This window comes from Hippoglossus stenolepis, chromosome 12, assembly GCF_022539355.2.
Source record: "Hippoglossus stenolepis isolate QCI-W04-F060 chromosome 12, HSTE1.2, whole genome shotgun sequence".
Classification (NCBI taxonomy): domain Eukaryota; kingdom Metazoa; phylum Chordata; class Actinopteri; order Pleuronectiformes; family Pleuronectidae; genus Hippoglossus; species Hippoglossus stenolepis.
The window spans coordinates 13,222,598-13,243,849 of record NC_061494.1 but is presented as its reverse complement, the minus strand read 5'-3'; the positions used below and the strand labels follow the sequence as shown (position 1 = coordinate 13,243,849).

Sequence of the window (21,252 nt, the reverse complement as noted above, 5' to 3'; positions counted from 1 at the left end):
CCACTTTTAGACAGGCGTGAAAAACAATCACGCATGTGCACTCACATATGCACACACACACACCTCATATATAAGCGTGCCAGACATGCACAAGTAGAAAAAGTGCAGGACATTGGCGTTTTTTTAACACACACACACACACACACACGCTCACAGCTTTGCGAGGGTCATTTCTCAGCTCTCATGAGGGCAATCAAACACTTCCAGAAAGTCGATGTGTTCATCGGGACAGCAGGTCAGTACGTGTCTGCCGGCTTTGATGCTAAGCAGTCTGTCATCGCTCCACTTAAAACGTACAACACACTACCTGTGCATGTAAGTGAAATTTTAAAAGGGATACAAAGACACATAAGACCGAAGCTAACAATTGTTTTCATTATTATCTGCTATTATTATCAATTTCTGGATTAATTGTTTGGTTTATAAAACATCGGTAAACAGCTAAACGTTCCATCCAGACCATTAAGGCAATGATGTCAAATGTTTTGTTTTGTCCGGACAACAGACCAAAATCCAAAATATTTATTTTAATATAATAATCAGCAAGTTCTCACATTGGAATAACTGTGATAAGTTTGGTGTTTATGCAATAGCTTAAACAACTATCAACTAGTTCCAGATACATTTTCTGTCCATCAACTAATCAATGACAGAAACTCAAATAATTCTTGCAGTTTCACATACCATTCGAAAAATAAAAAGAGCCCTGGGTGCCACAAACTATGAACTACACAGTAGCTTATTACGACTCACAAAATCCTCAAACTCAAATGACAGCTATGGAGTGAGAAGGCGTCCACCTCCGTCTTCAGTGCAGGAGAAAAGACCACAGCTGTGTTGCACAGGCAGTAAATTGAACTGACTGAGTCCCAGGTCTGTAATTTTACAATGCTACACTGAACATAAACATTCTCTGAATGATTTCCATTCCAGGCATTATCACTCCTCACGGGGTTAGCGGCTACGAGGATGGATATATTAGACTGGGGGGGGGAAAGGACCTGAATGAAATTCAGTCTGCCCCTGGGCTGGACCTATTTAGCCTTTTATGATAAATAACATAATCTTGTTCATTCATTAGCTTTGTGGTTAAGTTACAAGTCTCTTCAATCTGTGCGGTAATCCCTTCATTAGCGATAACCACTTCAGTTACTGTGCCAGCCTCGCCTTGAAGGATCTCCACGTCCAACTCTCAACCAGCCCAGCTCCACCCCTCACCCCACTTCTTTGTCTCGTCACATAGCCGGAGCTGGCAGGTAGTGGGCAGGCTGTGTTCAGTCTTGTCAGTGTAAATTATGGATCAGGTGGCCGGTGAGATATCAGTTGTACCAGCTCTGTGCTGGTGCCAGAAACACCACAGGCATTCCCTGGCACGCACACACACAAGTAGCACGCACGCACGCACGCACGCACACACTCACGCACGCAAGCACGCACACACACACACACACCTCCCACCTCCACTCCCCCAAATACATACATACATGGTTATCGAATCGAGGGAGCCCCCCATCTTCAAACACCTCTAACCCTCATGTGTTTTCATCGAACATTACTTATTCACTGCACGCATGCACAAACACATGTGGGTGTACATGCTCAAGTGTTTGAACAAACACAAGTTAATGTCAAATTTATGCAGGCATGCATGAAACACACACACACACACGCATATGGTGTGCAGCCTCCACCCCCTCTTCTGGATGATCTCCAATATGCCCCCAAATCTCAGCACAGGGTATTTTCTGGCACAGAAAATTCATCATCAATACCCTGGCTTTTTGCAATTAGGGGATAGTACACACATGTTTGCGCACACACACACACACACACACACACACACACACACACACACACACACACACACACACACACACACACACACACACACACACACACACACACACAGCTATTGCAAATCATCTCACTCACAGAGGAGACACATGTAATCTAAGCAGAAGGCGATAAAGCAGGGAGAGAGAAAAGCTGCAGGTTTGGTCGATACCAGTCTACCTAAAAGCTTCACTAACAACCTTTGGCGTCTGTGTAAAGTCACTTTAATCAGCCTCACAGATGCAGATTATTCTCTCTCCGCGTCTGATATCGATGCGATTACCATGTTAATTTGATATTTTGCCACAGCAGATGAATAAAGAAACGACGGGGGAGAAGAGAGGCAGGGAGAGGATGGATACAGAGAGGGAGGTAGAGGGGGAGGGAGCGGCCGGTGGCCCGTACGAGGCAGGGTGTGATTTTAACACGTGGAGCTCGCCGTCTCATTACAGGCCTCAGTCTGAGGAGCACAGGGGTCAGATCTGATCCAAACCCTAAGTGACAAGTGCAAATGGGATTCTGCTGTCTGTCTCAACACCCCTCCATACACACCCCCCACCCCACTAACTCTCACACACACTTTCTCCAAAAACGAACCCCTCCTGCTTTAACACTCAAAAGCATCACCCTGCATACAAACGCACACATATGCATTCACGCCAAATTCCATAAACGTACCACGGACCAGCTACACAGTGTTAAGTGCAACCTTTTCGGCTTCCTCTTGTCTGCTTCTCTTCCCAGCATTTACACTACACCCTCTCCTTCCATTAAAGTACATTTTTGCAACGTGATACACTTGAAATCGTTGTACTTCCAATACATTTCTACAATAAAAAGCACCAACGTCTGGGACAACGTACTGTATAAACTTAACTTGCTCATTACTCATGTTTGACCTCAGTAGCAGCTGCACAATTTCATTCACATGAACACATATTTCCCAAATTCATACACATAAATCTAACCGTGCACATGGGACCATCGTGTGGGGCAGTGAGGGCTGTGTTGACTCGCAACAATCACCTTGATGAATCACCGCGTATAATGGCCCGCAAAAAAAAAACACGAGAGTCTCCATTGTTATGTAGTTACTCTCTGCGGAGGCTGGCTATCTTCTGTGTGACCTACACACACAGCTAATACAGTACATGCACCACTACACACACACACACAAAGGCAGGGACCCAGGAATAAATTGCACATGATCTCTACACACACCATGTTTCAACTGCAGCATCCTGAGTGTGCGAGACATGCTTGAAAATGTCCAGAGATGCTACAGCGATAAAATCCTCTGCTGTACATGACCTTTGAATGCCCAAACAACTTTAGACACAGAAATGCTCTTGAGCGAAGGGGCAGAGTATATTTCCAGGGTGAATGGCCATTCATGTAAAAGGAAACCACAAAATGACCATGTTTCCTCTCTGCTTCAGTGTTGAACCAGCATGTGCGCATAACTAAACCCGGAAACATGCCGACTGCTAAGCGAGGAAAAAAAAAGGTGTTCTTAGAAATTAAATATGAAAAGCATAAAATATGCAGCCAGCTCCCACTATGCCAACGCTGCCTCTGACACAGGCTTTCTCTCCTCCGTTCCCACCGCATGTTTTATTCAGGACTGATATTCTAAAAGCTGAAATAGAACAATCTATTTCCCCTTGCACTCCTCACTTCTGATTTACTGATGAATATTTCAGAGGAATGTCAGAAAAGACAGAGAAACTCCACTCTGCGAGCCGGCTCCCGCATCACCTCTCACTCCCTCTCCCGTCCTCCCCTTTGGTTTTACAAGACAGCTACGTGATCCTCCTGCAAGACTCACTTAAGTAGCAGATTTGCTTAATTTTCTACATGATTTAACAATTCGCGGAGCGAGTGTTCAGGGGGCATGAGAAGGGGAGAGAGGGGAGTTTTTGGCCCAGGAGTGGAAGAAAGTGAAAGGGGGCGAATGGAGGGAAGAAAGGAGATAAAAAGAGACACAGCGCCCTGCAGACAGGACTCCTGATATGTGGGGGGGAACATATTCCCAAGCAGAACAGAATTTATCCTCGTCACAGACCAGGCTGCAAATCTGGTTGTCTCACAATTTGATTTAATACAAATTAAACAAGTCAGTCAAACTTTACTTTTTAAACTCTGACACATTAAAATAGTGGAGCAAAAAATTAAACTCCATATATTTAATTTCAGAATTGACAGAAATATAAAAAACATACAGCAAGCATGAGCAAGCACGTAAGTAAATTATGGACACATGTGAAAGGCACACATCTGCTCCTGCTCTTTCCAGTCCCTCATGCCTATTTATACCTGACTGGAATGCCAGTGACTGACACACACACACACACACACACACACACACACACACACACACACACACACACACACACACACACACACACACACACACACACAACACACACATGCACACACACACACACAGTGTTATGGGCAGGGCTATTGTTCTCTTTTGGTCTAAGCAAAGTCATGTGCACTTCTACAAGATTGCAAGGAAACGGTGAGAAAAGAGCAGAGAGGGTCAGTTAGGGAGTTTCTCTGTCTCTCTCACACACACACACACACACACACACACACACACACACACACACACACACACACACGCACACACCGAGGCAGAGTGCAGATGGTACTCACAGTCTTTCAGTGTTGCGGGGGATATTCCTTGGCATGGTTTTGAGACCCAGTCCATGGCAGTCAACTGTGGTGCCACTGCAAGCACACAGGGCTGGACAGGCACTGGCGCTGCCTATGAGCAGGGCAGAGAGCATCACCACCCACATCCAGAGTGGCTGCCCGACCCGAGTGCCCATGTCCGCCCCAAAACTGCAACCTCTAACAGGCATATTCACCACCACTGCAGCCTGCTCCTCTTCTTCTTCTTCTTCTTCTTCTTCTTCTTCTTCTTCAGCAAACCCCTACTTCTCTCTGTCCACCTTCCTCTCTCTTTCTGCTTCTCTGCAAAACCAAGAGTCCTGCTACACCTCACAAGTCCTCTAGAATAATTCTAAATATGTGGTGAATATAAATAGAAAGAAATCTGTCACAAATGCTAATATTTTCCTTTTTTTGCTGTGAAGCAAAACAAATCCTTTTGCTCTTCTAGATTTCTTTTGATGTAGGTCTGATATCCAGCACAGTTTGTTGATGTAAAAAAAAAAAAAAGGCTTCTTTCTTTCTCTTAATCTTCTTCTTCCTTGCAAACTCTTCTCCTTTCTTGTCTTTGAGGAGTTGCTGTGCTCTGGCGTGCACACGTCTGCGTCTCTGTCCTGCTCTCACTCAGTCCCGCTCTGCTCTGCCTGCCTGAAGAGAGAGGGAATAAGGAAAGAGCAGAAAGAAAAAAAAGCCAGTCTCTTTCTCTCTCCCTCTCTCTCTCTCTCTCTCTCTCTCTCTCTCTCTCTCTCTCTCTCTCTCTCTCTCTCTCTCTCAACACACACACACACACACACATACACACACCAGTCATCCATCACAAGGATCTACAAATAGCAGAGCCCCCGACTCCACCCCTGCCCCTCCTCTCCTCCCCCACCCCTCTCCCTCCTCACACATCATACCCCCCCAGAACCCTGCCTGAACTCTCATTCTTGAGATCCGTCTTTCACTCCCTTGATTCTATTCACAATACAAATCTACTCCTCCAAGTATCTTTTTTTTTTCCTCTTTATTTCACTCACTCCAATCCTTTTCTCTCAGGTTTGCCTCCAGGCGAACCCCCCAGAGAGAGACCTAACCTACATGACACTGCATAACCCCAGCCCGAAGGGAGAAGCAGCGGGGAGACTGGGCTCCGCGAGTGTGTGTGTCTGTGTGTGTCTGTGTGTGTGTGTGTGTGTGTGTGTGAATGTGTACATGTAACGAAGGAGAATCCACTGGGGAAGATAGGAATCAACACCTCGGTCCTCGGAGGCAAAAAAGCAGGAATAAATAATCCTAAGTGTGGGTCTTAACGTGTAGATCAAGTGTGGCCACACACACACACAGAAGCTACAGCATGAAACTGGAGTGAAAAAGCACGAAATACACACAACCGCACGCACACATTCATGATTTGTTGGGAAGGCAGACCACAGCCATAAAAAGTAAGTCAACACTATATTTTAAGCGCAGCATGGGTACAGGAACAGAGATTATATCCTCACATATATATACATATACAAATGAAAATATAAACAGCTTCACTCACAGCCATACCTGCTCTGCTCCTGGAGGAACTGGCACACAATCCCCCCCTTAGTGCCAGGACCGTGAATTCCCTGAAATGGACTGAGAGCATCGAGACATAAACGGGACTGTGTTGAGAAGGGGGGGGGGATTTCATGATAAGCAGCATCTGCGGCCCATTATTTATTCTGAAGGAATTCTGAACAAATATCACTCGGTAAAGGTCGACATCTAGTTAAAACAGGGGATGTATTAGAGTCTAGCCATTGTTGACAGTGTAATTGTAGCTTTCACGAAACTTTTCCAAATGCATATTGTAGTGCAGCTTGTGGGTTTTGCAAATTAGCATTCAGTATTCTGCTCAGGAAGCGGACCTCTTGTTTTTATGATTCAGTTCAAAGTGCATTGTTCGCAGTTATATCCGCTCAATTAATCAAACCAGTTTAAAGTGAGCAGTTACCGAGGGGAAAGAAGAACAATAAGCACTTCTTCACTTCGGTCTGTGGCGCAGATTTTTTCTATTGAACCAATGTGTGATTATTAGATCCCAGGTATCTGTGAGTCTGCGTGGATCCCTTTCCTAATGAAGCACCATTGATTAATGCTGTGTCAGCTGCTGAAAGGCACAAAACCAATAGTGAATGCTTTGGCTGTTTTCCTGTTATGCATAAATATAAATTACTATAGTTTGACATGCTCACACGTAAGGAAGATGCTTGAAATCGTTTCGCAAAAATGGCAACCGAGACAGATTTTGAGCATGTGTCTGTGTTCGTGCAGTCTCCCCGTCACTGTTTTTGTGGTGTATAAAGGATTCTTGAAAAATCCTTGATTCTGAGTCACTCAGAAACTAGTCCAATTTCTGATTTGTTCCTTACTTTGTGCTTGGTGAATACTCTGAGTTTTTATATTGATAGAAAATTGTGGCATACGAATATACAGCTCACCTTAAACCTGCCTTGTCTCAGCTCGGCTAAAGCCACTTGATATGTGGTCTAGTTCCGCAGGGGGCTTTGCAGTGGGGTGGATCCCTCCCAACACAAACAGCAGCACAGTCCCACAGACCTAAGAATCCCATTCACTTTAACTGACAAAGAGAAAAGAGAAACCGGCAGGGAAGATGCAAGCCGAAACATTTGACTTTGTGATCATCCGCCTGCCTTTAGGCTCGACTAACTCGAAAACATGTGCGTATGCATATATGTGCAACATTCAGGTGCACACACAAATACACACCTCAGGGAAAAGAAGCTCCATCTGTCCCAGTAAAAGTGTCAGTGCAGCGTAGATCTTCCTCCTATGAATGGCTAATTAAAGAGGAGACAGTGGTGTTTAGCGGTAATGGGGGGTGGGGGTGAAGTCCCTTCTCTCTCACAGCCGTGATAGGAATGCACACAAATACACAACAGGAATTATTCTGCTGCTCTCAAAGACGTGGGACGGCATGGCAGCAATTTCCATTAAGTCTGGGGGAGAGAGAGAGAGACCCCACAAACTCTCGACTCAAATGAAGGACCAACAGCAATTAATGGGGAATAACACCACGTTCAAAAAATGCACAGTGCTGCCGGAGCTGTGGGCAACAAACAAGCTTGCACCTACATTTAGAAATAAAGGAGGCAAACGTGCACCGAGACGAAGCTGGCAGCTGCTCGTGGCTGAATAGGGGAATGAATCGGTTAACGTCGGCATGCTCGCCACACAAAAACTGAAATGCTCCTCTTAAGAGTGAGAAAATAGAAAGAAGCCAAATCTGGCATCCAGAAAATTCCACAGCACGCTTCAACCCAAGTTATTTGTATTTCACTCACAGAGGAGCTGTGCGCTTGAGAGAAAGGAAGAAAAGAAACTCCTGCACGAGAGAAGTGTCGAAGCACAAAACTATGTCAGTCTACGAAAGTGTGTTAACTTTAAATTTATTATCTTGTCTATTTTAACACAAATGATCCGTTACTATGAGTTGTAGCTAAACTTGTTTGAGCTATGGTGAGAAACGTTGCAATGGCTTATGGTTAAAGTAGAAAATTCAGCTTTAAATCAACATTTCTACAGCAGTCACCTATGTTTAAAAAATCCATTAAACCAAGTTAGAATTAAGGGACCATGTTTTCATATTGAAAAACTAACATTTAAACAATATTGACACAAACTGCCAAGATATCTATAAATTACCGGAGGACTGAGGAACAACCTTGTGGGACTTTATCACACAGATGTTTTTACTGGATTAAATATCAGCGAAAACAAAATGAACTTTATGTAATGAGGAACAACATTTGAAAGTCACTTACAAGGAGGTAATTTCTAATCTTTCATCCAAGGATAATACAAAGTGATCTCAGAATGTAAATTGTTTATTAATGCTGGTAGTTAATGCTTAAAGCAAATGTTTGTGAACCACTGATAGTCTCACAGTCCTTACATTTTGTCTATCATTCAAACTTTTAGGCAAAACTAACTATTGTAATGTGGTTGTATGTGCAGCCAAGATCGTCCATTTAGGTGATATGTCCTTAGGCATATACTGAATAATAAGACATTTATTCAATGTAAAAAATAAAGCCCTCTCAATTTTGTTTCAGTGTCAGACATTGACTGGCTAAGATTTCGAATCAGATTTTTCTGTCCAATCAGCTCCCTCTGAAAGGAATTCTACCGTATATACGTTTTAGAGTAAAATCCCATCCAGTCATCATATGTACTTGTGGGTTTGTGTGCACACCCGATAATGTTAAGTTGATTACAGTACAGTCTGACTCATTTTACAGTCATCATGCTCACTGTGGAGTAGGAATGCTAAATATAACCCGTCTGGATTTTTGGCTGCAAAACAATACTATTCCTAACTTGGACGCTGTTGTATATTTACAGAACATGAGAAAGAGCAGACCCATTCTCACAGACGTTTACAACATATACTTACAATACCAAACATGCATTGACATGGACACCATAATGACACACTGAGAAATTCCTCCCATTGTGGGGAGCTGCATTCCCTTACTATCCACCCACTCATCCTCCAATTCCATAGAATAAGTTCAATTTGGGCAAACAGTTTTCTGCAAACAGACCCCTGGGTAAGTTTAAGCTTTTGCTTTGGTGGCTGTCTGGTAATTATTTTTTTATTTAATTTTAATTTTGTTGCAAATGTTGATTTAAAAATTGTTCTTCCCGATTCTCCATTTTTCTGCAACGGACACAGCCACGTAATAGTCTACAAGTTGTATGAATGAGAAACAGAAAGTAAGATTTAAGGTATTTAAGGGAAGAGTTTTATTATGCAACGCTCCTTGGGCTTGTGTGTTTCAGTTCAATTAATTAATAGTTTTTTTTCCTATATTGCTATTTAGTGAGCATTCACATACTATGGTATTTAACAAAACAATATATATAATATGTTTTTCTCTAAGACGTCATATCTTCTACCTTCGGTGCTCCAACTGAATTTTTTTTGCAACTAAACAGCATCACCCTGTGGTTGCAAGTCGCATCACATAGTTTCTGGCGGCAGGAAATGAAAAACACCAGGCCTTCGTTTCAGAAGGTTTATTAATGAAGGTTTATTATTATACATCCTAATAAAGCACATTCTGACATTTCAAAAGAAAAAATGACAGACGACAGAAAACTGCTTGATGTCTTTTAATCACAGCGACTTGCATAGCTTCACAGCAGGATCATTATCAATAACATCTGTTTACATGGTCAATTAAGTTGATCATGAGCTAGTTATCACATTATAGTTCAATTGCGACAGCTTGTTACAGACACCACTGAACTTGAACCAGTTGCTAGAAGCGTAAGACACCAAGGATTCAAAAATGGCTCAAATTCTCCCAGAAAGGGTCGACAACCACAATAGGAGGCAATAGACTCATTTACACTTGCATTTAGCCAACCATTGAAAATAAGATAAAAACTGACAATAAAAATATAAAAACAAATTAAAATAAACCACAACTGAATAACTGAAAACATGCATACAAAGCTGCATATAATGTTGCATAAGAATCCAAACTATCCTGAGAAAACTGAAATATAAAGATGCAAAGAGAAGATATGGTTTAAAGAAGCAGTAGTTAAAAGAATCAGTGTTGACACCCAAATATATCTACATAGCTGGTCCTTTGGCCTTTCACTCAGTATCCCCCATCCTTTATTCTTCTTTTCCCCGTTAGTCTTCACTCCCTAACTTACCCACACTTGAATGGATTCTTCATAAAAATGTTCAGTATACTCTTAAAGCTATTGAAAACTTGAGGGGAATAAGTTCCCCTGTAAGTTGATGCTGAATAAAAACTGTTATACAGTAAAGCAAGACATATTCAATTAAGGCACATCTCTGGATTTACCACTTCTCTAATAAACGTCTGCAACAGCCTGCGATGACTGTGAGAGTCTATCTTAACTTACTCTAACTTTAAAGCAAATGTAACATTTAAATAGAAAAGCCTGCAGATCACATCGTACGAAATCATCCAATGCACAGGGCACCTGGACTTGAAACAGCCAGATGACCAATAAGAAATAAATACAAGTAGGTTCGCAAATTAAATAAAAACATATTTCAGTCGGAGATAAAACTACATACTGACATTTCACAGGTGTAAATGCATATTATTTGCATGCTTAAGATCATAAATGGACACGAAAATTGTATTAAATTGGGAACTAATGAACGTACGAAAAATTGTATTAAATTGACCTATAGCAATAAAGCATATGACATTCACTTTCGTCCATTAACCTCTTTCATGTTGCATAGCAAGTAAAACGTCCAGTCTGCAGATTGATATGGGGATTTCCTTGCCATCGTAACAACTTTTAAGACTCAAACTCACTTTAAAAAAAACTAAAAACAGCAGAGAACAGTTCCAAACATGGTGTCAAAACAAAGCAGTGCAGTGGATTACACTGTTTAGTTTGAGTCAGCGCATCAAGGTCCTTTAATGCTCCCAACATAACTGTTACACTGGGGATTTCTTTGTTGTAAACGACACATTCTTTTAAAGACGATTAATCCTGAATGAGATGGGAAGAGAGAGAAAATAAAGGATTAGGTCATTTTGAATCCTCGAGCCGTGTACATCAGGCATCATTAGTAATATAAGCAAGTCAAAGTGAGGCCACACTTGCAACCATACTATTCACTGGTTGATGACAGATTTAGGAATGAATCAGTCTGACCCACTATGAAAATTGGACGTTTTGATTGGCTTTGGTTGAAATAAAAGAGAACTATTACTTCAATGTTCCTCCATACATGAACATGATAATTAATGGGAATGTGAGAGACAAATTCACAGTTTTGATGGCTCGGTTATAACAGCAAAGGTAACAGACACTCATCCTGGCATTATAGATGTGCATGTTGTAGCCTACTCGACCACAGTGGTGGGTGATGACATTTGCTATTAGCTAAGACTTGATTGAAATGTTTGTTTTATGGTGTAACAGGGAAATACTCACTTGGTCACAGCCGGTGTTTTCTGTTCCCTGGCCATCAACAGAAGTGCTGCGGAGAGGAGTCTGCTGTTTGCCGTTTTCTTTCTCTGTCAATATTTGGCTTCCCAACACCTTCCTCTGTTTTATAAACAAAACGTTACTATTGGGGGATGAATATTACTATGTACACATTCTGTAGTGGAACCAACACATTAAGACCTTGTAAATATGCACAATGCATTTTCTTAATCCCAAACTTACTGCTCTACATGTGTTTGCAGTCTACTTATCAAAACATTGTTCAACAGCATCACAAATAATAAATAAAAAAAACTTGTGTGAGCATGAAAGGTCAGAACAAAATAGTTACAAGGCTGAAAAGTGAAGTTGTAACTTGACACAGGAGAACTGTCTACAAACCTTGATAATTCCACCCAGAGAGCGTGAACGCCAGTGTTTCCTGCTGAACGGTGTGCGAGACTCGGCCGATGGTGTCAGCAAAGGCTGCTTTTCAAACTGTACAAAAACCCCCCCAAAAAACACATTTATGGACTGGGCTGGAAGAACTTTAATCTAAATCTTATTCTCCAGACCGAACAACCATACTTGTCTGATGAGCTTCTTCTTCTTGGCAGATTCGGGCATGTTGTTGACCTGCTGGTACAGCTCTCTTAGAGCAGTTTCAGTATAACGCTGAGTCTCAGGTGACTGGGTGGTGCTGTTGACCTCACTTCCAATAGATCGTGTGAAGGGAGACTGGGGTGCAGGCGTTACCGCTGCAATCGGCCCATCTTTGCTTCGAGAACAGAGCGTCAAGTCGTCCTAAAAAAGGTCGGACATTACATACAATTTTAAATTCTGTTATCTTACAGAAGCAGAGTCTCACAAGGCACAAACAAGTGAAAGAAACAAAATTCAAATATGGTCCAGAGTTTTATTTCAAGGTTCTAAGAAAGTCAGTCTATTAGAGTGCAAAGCAGCAGATAACAGATTCTGAATTTAGACACGGAGTACCTAAAATTAACAAGACAACAAAGTTAACAGATTCAAAAGAAAAGAAAAATGAAAAGAAAAGAAAAGAAATGTTGCTGTGGGAGCTTTGACAGTAACTTTACAAATAATCATAATGCAGCGTAAACACTCTTTTCATTAAGATGAACTTGGTTAGAAATAGAAAAGAAACTCACCTTTGATTGAAGAGAGTTTGATCCTGTGAAGTATAAGCGGGCATATTCTTTGATATACACAGGCGCCTGCAATGAGAGTGAATGAGCACGTTAAACCCTCTGATTAAAACATTATTGTGAAGAATTAACATAGATCAGAAATGGACACAACTGGTACTTAGAAATTCATGGTTCTCATTCTCGTGCAAACACATGGTTTATTAAAGGCCAAGAAAATTAAATAAAATGTATTCTCATTAAAGAAATTACGCTAATCATCAAGATCTAAAAGGTGCGTAATTGAGAAACACACATTGGAAACACAATCACCCTTTCTTCTTATTTTTTTAAAAATGTTAATTCTGTATGCTTCACATTGACCACGTTTGCATTTCTTGTAAGCCTGGCAACACCAGCACTCGTCATGAAGGGTTCATTCGAAGGGGAGGATGTATGTGTCGTACATTTTGAAAGGAGAGATCAGAGATAATGGGGAAACATTTCTGCCACATAGCTGTGATGTGCTGTATATGCAGTCAAATAAATGGCATCCAATTATCTACTCAAAAAAAAAATCTTATTAAAAAGAGCCATCGGTGTTTTGTTGTATATTTTAATAATAGAGCACAAACATAAAAAGACACTTCATGTAAGCTTTCTTGTCTGTGAGAGAAATGCAACGATAAAAAATGATGTTGCAATTAGTTTTCAGTATGTACAAGGATTATAAATAAGCAACACCACACTTCCACAGAAACGGGCTTTAAAGCTGCTTACCTTGAACAGTTTTTGTGAGTGCCTGATGAGGAACGCTATGCCATTGTTCAGTTTCTCAATGCTTCCCTGAAGATCACATGCCATTACCTGCAAAATATATATAGAAAAAAGTGACGTAACATTGATTTAACTGCAAATGTAATGGAGATATAGTTGGGCTGTAACACTTTGGAGGTTAGAATAAATTTTATCAAAAAGGTCTTTACATTTTTCGGCCAGATGATTTGTGGAGCGAACATTGTGGCAAGATTAATCGCAGACATCTTGTTGACGTGCTGATTGCGAGCAGTGTGGTATAGCAAGTCAAGTAGCAGCTTCAATAGGCTGCGATTAACTGATGGGAGCAGCATGAAAAGCAGCTGGAATGCCTCAATCTGGCGTTCCTTGTCAGACACGCTGGTTTTATCCCCCTTTTCGTCAAAGCGGGTGAGCTCTGCACACAGCGGAAAACGGAATTATTACCAAAGAGCAAGGAGTCATTATTTTCATTTCTCAAAGTTATATTCATTTTAATTTAATGTCATCTTGAGCTGCAACAAGAAGGTCCGTAAAATTGAACTAGTACCTCCAATTTTCAGGTGAGCATGATAGTGTCTCTGTGTGAGCAGCGGCTCTGGCAGCTCTCCCAGGTAGGCTTTAAGCAGTGTGGCTGCATCATTGGGGTGGAAGTCTCCTGTCTCTAGATCTATCTCTGAGCCAGTGTTCAGCATCTCCCTCAGGGCTGCCTGCCTTAGGCTGTGGCCTGGCACACGGAACAACCCCTCCACTTGAAGGTCTGTGAGGTGGGAGAGAAAGATGGTGAGAGACAGCCAAAGAGAAGGGGAGAAAAAAGAAGAGATGCAGTGTGTAGACGCAGACACACAGCGAAGGAGACACAAAGACACAGAAGTGAGGAGAGAGACAGAGTGAACGAAATGGAAAGAGAAGGACAGCAGGAGCAAAGTGCTTTCAGATAAATTATTGACTCAACCATTTGCTCCCAGTGTCCACTTTCAGTGAATGACATCATTCCTTTCTAGAAATAAACCATCACCTCACTGCCTTTGCTGCTCTCCAGCTAAGTTACAGAACAAATAGTACAACATACAGGCTTATCAAGTCATTTGACTAAATAATAACTAATTAAATCAGGTTATTGTTTAGTGGTGTTTTTGTAACACGAACACGGTTTTAGTGAGAGATTAATTTCCTTCTGAGGTCACACATGCAAAATGTATGTAGTCATAATATCACAAACTGCTTTGGATGACATTGTCCTCTGAACGGCACGGAGGAGATACTCACTTTTACTCAAGTATTCAATGAGCTGATAGATCTGTGCTATCCCTTCTTCAGTTAACGGCGCACCAAAAACCACTCCTTTGTCTGAAAAGCATCAAATAGCACAGTAAGACTATTGGTCTCATTTGTATGTAAAATGCATTAATTCCATTTCACCAATCAATCGTGATAATTTCACGTAGATCACATGGACCGCGGAAAGTGCCATTGAATTGAATCAAGACAACTTTGAAAATAAAAAAATGAAAACAGGTGTTGTGTGCAGAGAGATACAGAGGCTGGCATTTTAAATGTTTTATGTCAGTTTTTTAGACCAGAAGATAATTGAGAAAATAACAAGCATAATCAATGCTGGGACTGGGCAATAAAATAAAATAAATAATCATCACTACATAACTTTCATTGTTAGCAATTTAACAAAAGTCAAATGTATAGATATAATATGTATGCATTGTGACAGTGAGGGGGAATAACACATAATTGACCCACCTCAGATGTGTAATGTTTGTCGTTTAACAAGTCATTCTCTATCCATAAAGAACAGTTATAACCACAACCTTCACTGTTGTCTTTAAAAGAAATAATGCAGAATTTTATTCTGATAATCAGCGATAGGGACTGGTAAGATAATTTTAATATAATTTGTACCCATATTGTTGTAATCACAAAGAGAAATTCTGATTATTATAGGCCTACTGTTAATTATGTCTACAATATCTATATTTTGAAACCTCAGACCATATTTCGATTAATGTGTATAAATGTGTTTGAAGAGCCGTTTTCTAGTTTTTTGTACCCATTTCTAAAGCAATGACTTGATGATTTAACTTGAATTTAGTTTTATACAACGTGACAGTGAGGATCTCACCTTTTCGCTTGAGGAAGTTGAAGGAGCGGAGGAAGCCGCTGGAGGAGGGCACCCTGGGCTCAGACTCCCCGATGAGCTGGGCGAACTCATCCCCCGGGAGGTCTATGAGCCGGGTGAGGTTGCTGAGTATTAGATCCGCAAAGGCCGGCGGATGTTCGTGTCTCAGTCGCTCCACGAAGAAGTCCGGGTTGAAGATCACCGGCTGGCTCGCGTTCGGCTTCTCTTGACTGTTGAACACACTGCATCTTGTCCCCCTGTCACAGATAAACACGGAGGCTGTGTTGGGCTTCGACATGAAGAGGAACAACAAAGCTCACAGCTGATGAGCAAGGAAGCAATAAAAACGGAAGATATGAATAAAACATGTTGAGTAAGCGGGCCAACGTGTAAAACGTTGTTGCTAGGTTAGCCACGTTAGCTAACACGTCTGGTGAAGTGATACACTGCTGAAAGAGTAGTAACAAATTAACTCATTTCAATTGTATTGGTCCCATAATCCTGCAATTCATACACCCGTTTTCTAATGTCTTAATTTGTCGTAATAATATAAGAAAAGTTTGTACCTCCGGCCCAGTTTGTGATTGTTTTGGGGAACATTTTCAGCCGCCATCTTCGTTTTGAATCTTCCGCTGTTTCATTTTTAGTCCCTCCCCCGCGTTTGTGATTGGTTGTAACTGTATAGACGTCACACGGAGGGAGGGGCGATCTCCTCCACACAGCTGTTGTAATTTGTGGATTAAAAAGCAGGAAGTGATGGTAACTGGACCGATTTCTCTTCTTGTGAAATTACAACAGTAATTTTGTATTCACACAAAGGTCAAATTATTTAGTTGTTGTTGTTGTGCAACAACATTGTCATAGTATTGAGTCATAAAATGTATTTATTGTACTAGGAAGCATGTTTAGCAGGCAGTGATCAAATGTTAACAAAAGTAAAAGTACCACATTTACTTTTCTACTCGATTAAAACGTAAGTAAGTAGTGAGTCTTAAGTAGTATTATTAACTGTGCCCACCAATTTAAATAAAACATGTCAACATGTAATTTATACAAAAGAACAGATTTTAAGTAACATAAGAAGTTATTGAAGTCTGCTACTCGTCAGTGGTGATGGAAAATCACAAAGCTTTAAGCTACAGCCAGGTTCATCACTTTTTAGCATCCCCTGGAAACGTTTCGTTTTATAAAATTGTTTTCTACAATTTCTGCAGCGCGTTTCTGTGTACGCATGTGTTGTGACTTTTTTGAGTGCATGTGTTGTCAAAATTAATGAACTTGTTTTTTTAATTTGCACGTGTTTCTTCTATTTGCATGTCGGCCACCGTACTTTAAGATACAATGTAGCTTCGTCAAAGGATTTTGATTCTAGTGATTCAAACCAACATCAGGCTGAAGAGGCCTAATGTATTTCATCATGTCTCCTGCCTGTGCCTTGACAACACAGAAGACTCATTAACTCCACTGCATGTACAGACATTCAATTTATTATGAGCAGTGCAAAATACAACAAGATTCACAAATCTATAAAATGCATATTTGAAATAAATTGTACATCAAGAAACTTACAGGCTGAATTAGTCATAATTAAAAATGTAAAGCAGCACATCTGTGTCACTCATCATCCAATTTAATAAGCGTTGCTCTCGGCTAATCCAAGGATCAGACATGCTAAAAGACAAATCAGAGTGTTTGTTGTTGCAGCTTATGTTGACAGGGGCTTTAATGGTTGTCTTTGATGCTCTGATCTGATTTGTTAGTGACTCTATTTCTCTTTTTGTCTATCTGCTCTCCAGAGCATTTACCACTGATCCTCTCTCTAGCTGAGGTGCTCGCTTCCTCAGTAGAGCTTCTCTGCCAGAGCCTAGACACGCTCCAATGCCTCCAGTAGCAGTAAGGCCTGAGCCTGCCCAGAGTTCTCCAGCACGCTCTGCGAAATATGTGGGACGAGATGCAGAAAAGAAGTGGGTCCAGGGCGCCGTTGATATACCACAGTGGAAGCGACAAATACGACTTCAGGATCGTGTATACAGAGAGGACGGTGTCGGACCACACGACCACATAGACCTGCATCAGCGACGAGGCAATGTCTGGAAAGTTGCAGACGAAAAAGGCCACTACGACTGCCCCTGGGGAACAAAACAAAGAAAATGCAGCTCAAGTATATGTAACCAACATTACTGCAATATGTCAGAGCAATTCATTTGCACTTAGTAGCTTCTTTAGCTAGTTAGTGGAAGACATCAAAATGTCCATGTGTCCTTAAAGGGCATGTAAACGTGAATGCGGCTCCATGCGGGAGGATAACAGTGGACATTTAGGCAAACTACTTGATGTAAATGACGCTGTTTCGAGTCAAATTTGAATGTCAGGGCTTACGGACACAATAATTACACCACAGGAGCAGTATGGAGCATTTTCTGATGTTATTTTACGTTTGAAGAAGCAGTCGACAGTGTCATCAAATTGCCCTTGCATGGTTGTACCATCAGTGTGTGAGTGTCATGCAGTGTTAAGTACTTTCCATGTGAAGGAAATTCAGTGTCCCACCATCTGGAGAGACCAGATACCTTTACGTGGCATTCATCAGACTGAGATCAATCATAGCATTTTGAGGATTTACAAAGCTCATTAAACTTATGTAACTTATCATTTTCCATGGCTCACCCATAAGTTTCAGAGCTCTCTTCTCGTTTAATAGTAGCTTTCCATTCTGATGGCACTGGATATCTCGTCGTCCTTCAGGATTCTGCCGCGTGAGACCCATGTTTCTTCTCTGATGGCCGTTCCTCTTCAGGTAGAGCAGGATGAGCAGGTAGAGAGTGAAGATGGAGACCAGTGGGACCTGTAGTAGAAGGGGGTGGTTGAGTGGCTGATGTGTTTGGTGCGGATCAGCAAATGCAATGTGTCAAATAATAAATACTGATACGAATAATTTCACCAGAAAGAAGAATCCTGCTCTCAGGAGTAAAGCTCCTTTGTAGATGTGTGCAGGATCAGGCTCGACCATCTCACACATGGTGGAGACGTGGAAGGCGTCTTCTCTTGTGGTGGCTGTGTAGTCCAGGATACAGGCACTTGCCTGGTCATAGACCAGAGCGAAGGGCACTGCTGAGACCAGAGAAATGACCCATACTAAAAGAAGGCATGGCAGCCTGGACTTCTGCAGAGGAGAGAGGGTAGAAAATTCCACGTTAAAGTTTGTTTTTTGAATATTGCACCTTCTGTATTTCCCCCCTTATTTCATTGCATAATATTCTTGGGTACTACTATAAATAAAATAAAGTAATCTGGTGAGTACAGGTTACAAATCAAGTAGCTTTCCAAAATATATTTGTGTCCTAATATGTCTGCAGTTAATTATTTTTTTTACTATAGGTATATATACTTGCAGAGTTTATTTTTAAGTAAGAACAAGATACATGTTTTAGGGGTAATGGCGACTATTTGGGGGTATCCGGCCTAGTCAGTGGATACCCACGCCAACACTCTGTTCCGTCTTCCATTCATTGTACACCGTTTACAGTCTGAGTCAAAAGCATATGAAAGCAGATTAAAGACCTGATTGCTGATGCATTTCAGTCAATGTGTTCTGCCTCTTTTGCTCTCCACACAGACTGGTAAACTGCGGGCTGCCAAAGCCTGCTCAAACGTGATTGGTCAAACAAGAAACAGAAACCAGAGGCTTTCCTGCCCAAAACTCTTGTAATTCATCTTTAGATTCTGCAAGAACACTATCATGAGGAAATTGAATGGCTTCTTCTGCAAGCACTGCACCTTCAGGCTGGAAACAGACCACATGGTGTGGCAAATGGCTGCGTAGCGCTCAGTGGTGAAGGTCATGATGACCCAGCTTGTGGTGGCACAATACACTTGGCGGACCATGAAGTAGGCCTTGCACACGGATTGCCCCAGTCGCCATGGGTAGCTTTCCCAGTAATACCGATACAAAGTCACTGGGATGGTCAGCAGCTGCAGAATGTCTGAGGGTTAAAGTGAAGAAGAGGATGGACATGACTTCACCATAATGACAAAGTCGCATTGAGGATGATTCCTTAAAGCGCAGGTTAATACACTGTAGCCGTGGTGTTTAAGAGGGACTACCAAAAACTAGGTTTGACAATACTAAAGGAAAATAAGTTGTTCATTTTTATTCAATTTAAAAAGTTTGGAATACCTTTTTACTGCCAAACCTTTTCAGTGCACTCCAAAGTCTATAGGAAATGGAATTAGAAGCATTAAAGACAAGTGCATTTGATAAGTGTGTGTCTCTCTCGCCTTGTTTACACACTGAAATGTATTAAGTTATCAATCAAAAGTGCAGGAACACGGTTTTCGATCATTCTGTCACACTGAAACCCCTGCTGACCTCCACCATGGAGGGGGAAATGTTTTCAGCCCTGTTTGTTCGTTTGTTGGTTTTTTAATACGATTATGCAAAAACAACTGAACAGATTTCCTTGAAACATGGTCCAAGGATGTGGTATGGGGCAGGGGAAAACCCATTACATTTTGGTGCAGGTACGAATCAGAGAGGCGAAACTCTTCAACATTGTGAAATGGGGCGTTTTTCAACATTTTCAGTTTTCCCGGGGTATAATTCATGGATCTTGGTGCAGCTTAATTGAACTTATGGGGGCTGTTGGGTATGGGCAGTGGTATGCACTCTACTGAGGGCCATTCTAGTTATATCTGAAGTGGAGTTATGTTTGGCAAAGATGATTAAATGTTTTAAGGCATGAAAATGAAAACAGTTTCGGTAAATTGTTATAAATGAAACTTCACTCTGATTGAATAATTTAGATTAATATTGTGGCCACTGATCTTCCATATAGTGAATGCTGGTGTACCTGATATTGCCAGGCTGAGCAGGTAGAAACGAATGGCGCTGGCTCTCATATGAGCATCCATGAGCAGCGTCAGGATGCTCACCCCATTGAATAAGACCTGGGGAGCATAGAGGAACAGCATTCAGTGAGTCGCAGTGTGAACATGGTTTGCTGTCAGTATATCATTAACACAATACTGAATTGTTGCAGCTATACCAGTATATAATCATCGCATGTACCAGTGCAATTCAGAGGGTAAAATTGGATTGTGAGTCAAGTGCGTAGAGTAAATTACATGTCCATACTCCGAACAGGAAGATGGTGGTGTAGAGGATGGTCATGGGGACAGCGATTGCCAGAGGCTCCCTTTTAGTGGCACCAATGTTGAGCTGTGGCATCTCACTCTGGCTGACGTTACAGCTGAAGAGGATCGACATCTGCTCGGAGAGGTTCATGGTCAGGCAGCTGGTGGGGAATGTGGAGGATAAGCATGTAACAGATGAACGTTTGAATCACAATGTCTTGCCAGAGTTAGGTTGTAACATTGGATATTAGCGTGTGTAATTTAGGTCTGAAGCCATTGTTTAAGTAAAGTCTCTTTGTGAAAGAATGCTGCGTTTTTTTATGGTATTGTGCATCAACTCAGCACAAATGAGGAAGAGGGTTGCTTGTTGTACATGTGATCTCTCATTCTGAATAAATATTTATGAGAGACTTGCATCTTGATCCCAGAAAGGAGGATGGGAATCTGCTGCTATCCATGTTTTTTTTTGTTGCTAATGCCTTATATTAAACATATGATTTCTATATCACACCATACAAAATCAATAAAATCCAGATGATAGTCAGTGACACAAACCATGTC

At 41.4% G+C, this 21,252-nt stretch overlaps 3 protein-coding genes across 7 annotated transcripts in view; all 3 read right to left on the bottom strand.

Annotated features, from left to right (window-relative positions):
* Window positions 1-5,256, bottom strand: part of slit1a (slit homolog 1a (Drosophila)) — an 89,878-nt gene extending 84,622 nt beyond the window's left edge. For 4 of the 5 annotated variants that reach the window (XM_035172682.2, XM_035172685.2, XM_035172684.2 and 1 more), the window contains exon 1: window positions 4,495-5,255. In XM_035172682.2, the coding sequence (XP_035028573.2) occupies window positions 4,495-4,703 (209 nt within the window). In that variant the 5' untranslated portion in view covers window positions 4,704-5,255. Of the gene's footprint in view, window positions 1-4,494 lie in introns of all 5 variants that reach the window. The other variant, XM_035172683.2, reaches the window with a different exon arrangement.
* Window positions 5,257-9,650: 4,394 nt separating this feature from the next.
* On the bottom strand, window positions 9,651-16,216 carry LOC118119519 (rho GTPase-activating protein 19). Its single transcript, XM_035173605.2, has 11 exons — window positions 16,125-16,216; window positions 15,562-15,815; window positions 14,697-14,777; window positions 13,978-14,187; window positions 13,619-13,845; window positions 13,413-13,499; window positions 12,657-12,722; window positions 12,076-12,291; window positions 11,890-11,985; window positions 11,494-11,607; window positions 9,651-11,046 (listed from the first exon to the last, which is right to left on the bottom strand). Exons 1-11 carry the CDS (start codon window positions 16,169-16,171, stop codon window positions 11,041-11,043), a joined length of 1,404 nt encoding a protein of 467 aa, XP_035029496.1. The 5' UTR covers window positions 16,172-16,216; the 3' UTR covers window positions 9,651-11,040.
* Window positions 16,217-17,280: 1,064 nt separating this feature from the next.
* On the bottom strand, window positions 17,281-20,845 carry LOC118119157 (pyrokinin-1 receptor). Its single transcript, XM_035172872.2, has 6 exons — window positions 20,693-20,845; window positions 20,409-20,505; window positions 19,336-19,541; window positions 18,500-18,721; window positions 18,226-18,403; window positions 17,281-17,687 (listed from the first exon to the last, which is right to left on the bottom strand). Exons 1-6 carry the CDS (start codon window positions 20,840-20,842, stop codon window positions 17,281-17,283), a joined length of 1,260 nt encoding a protein of 419 aa, XP_035028763.1. The 5' UTR covers window positions 20,843-20,845.
* Between the last annotated feature and the right edge of the window lie 407 nt (window positions 20,846-21,252).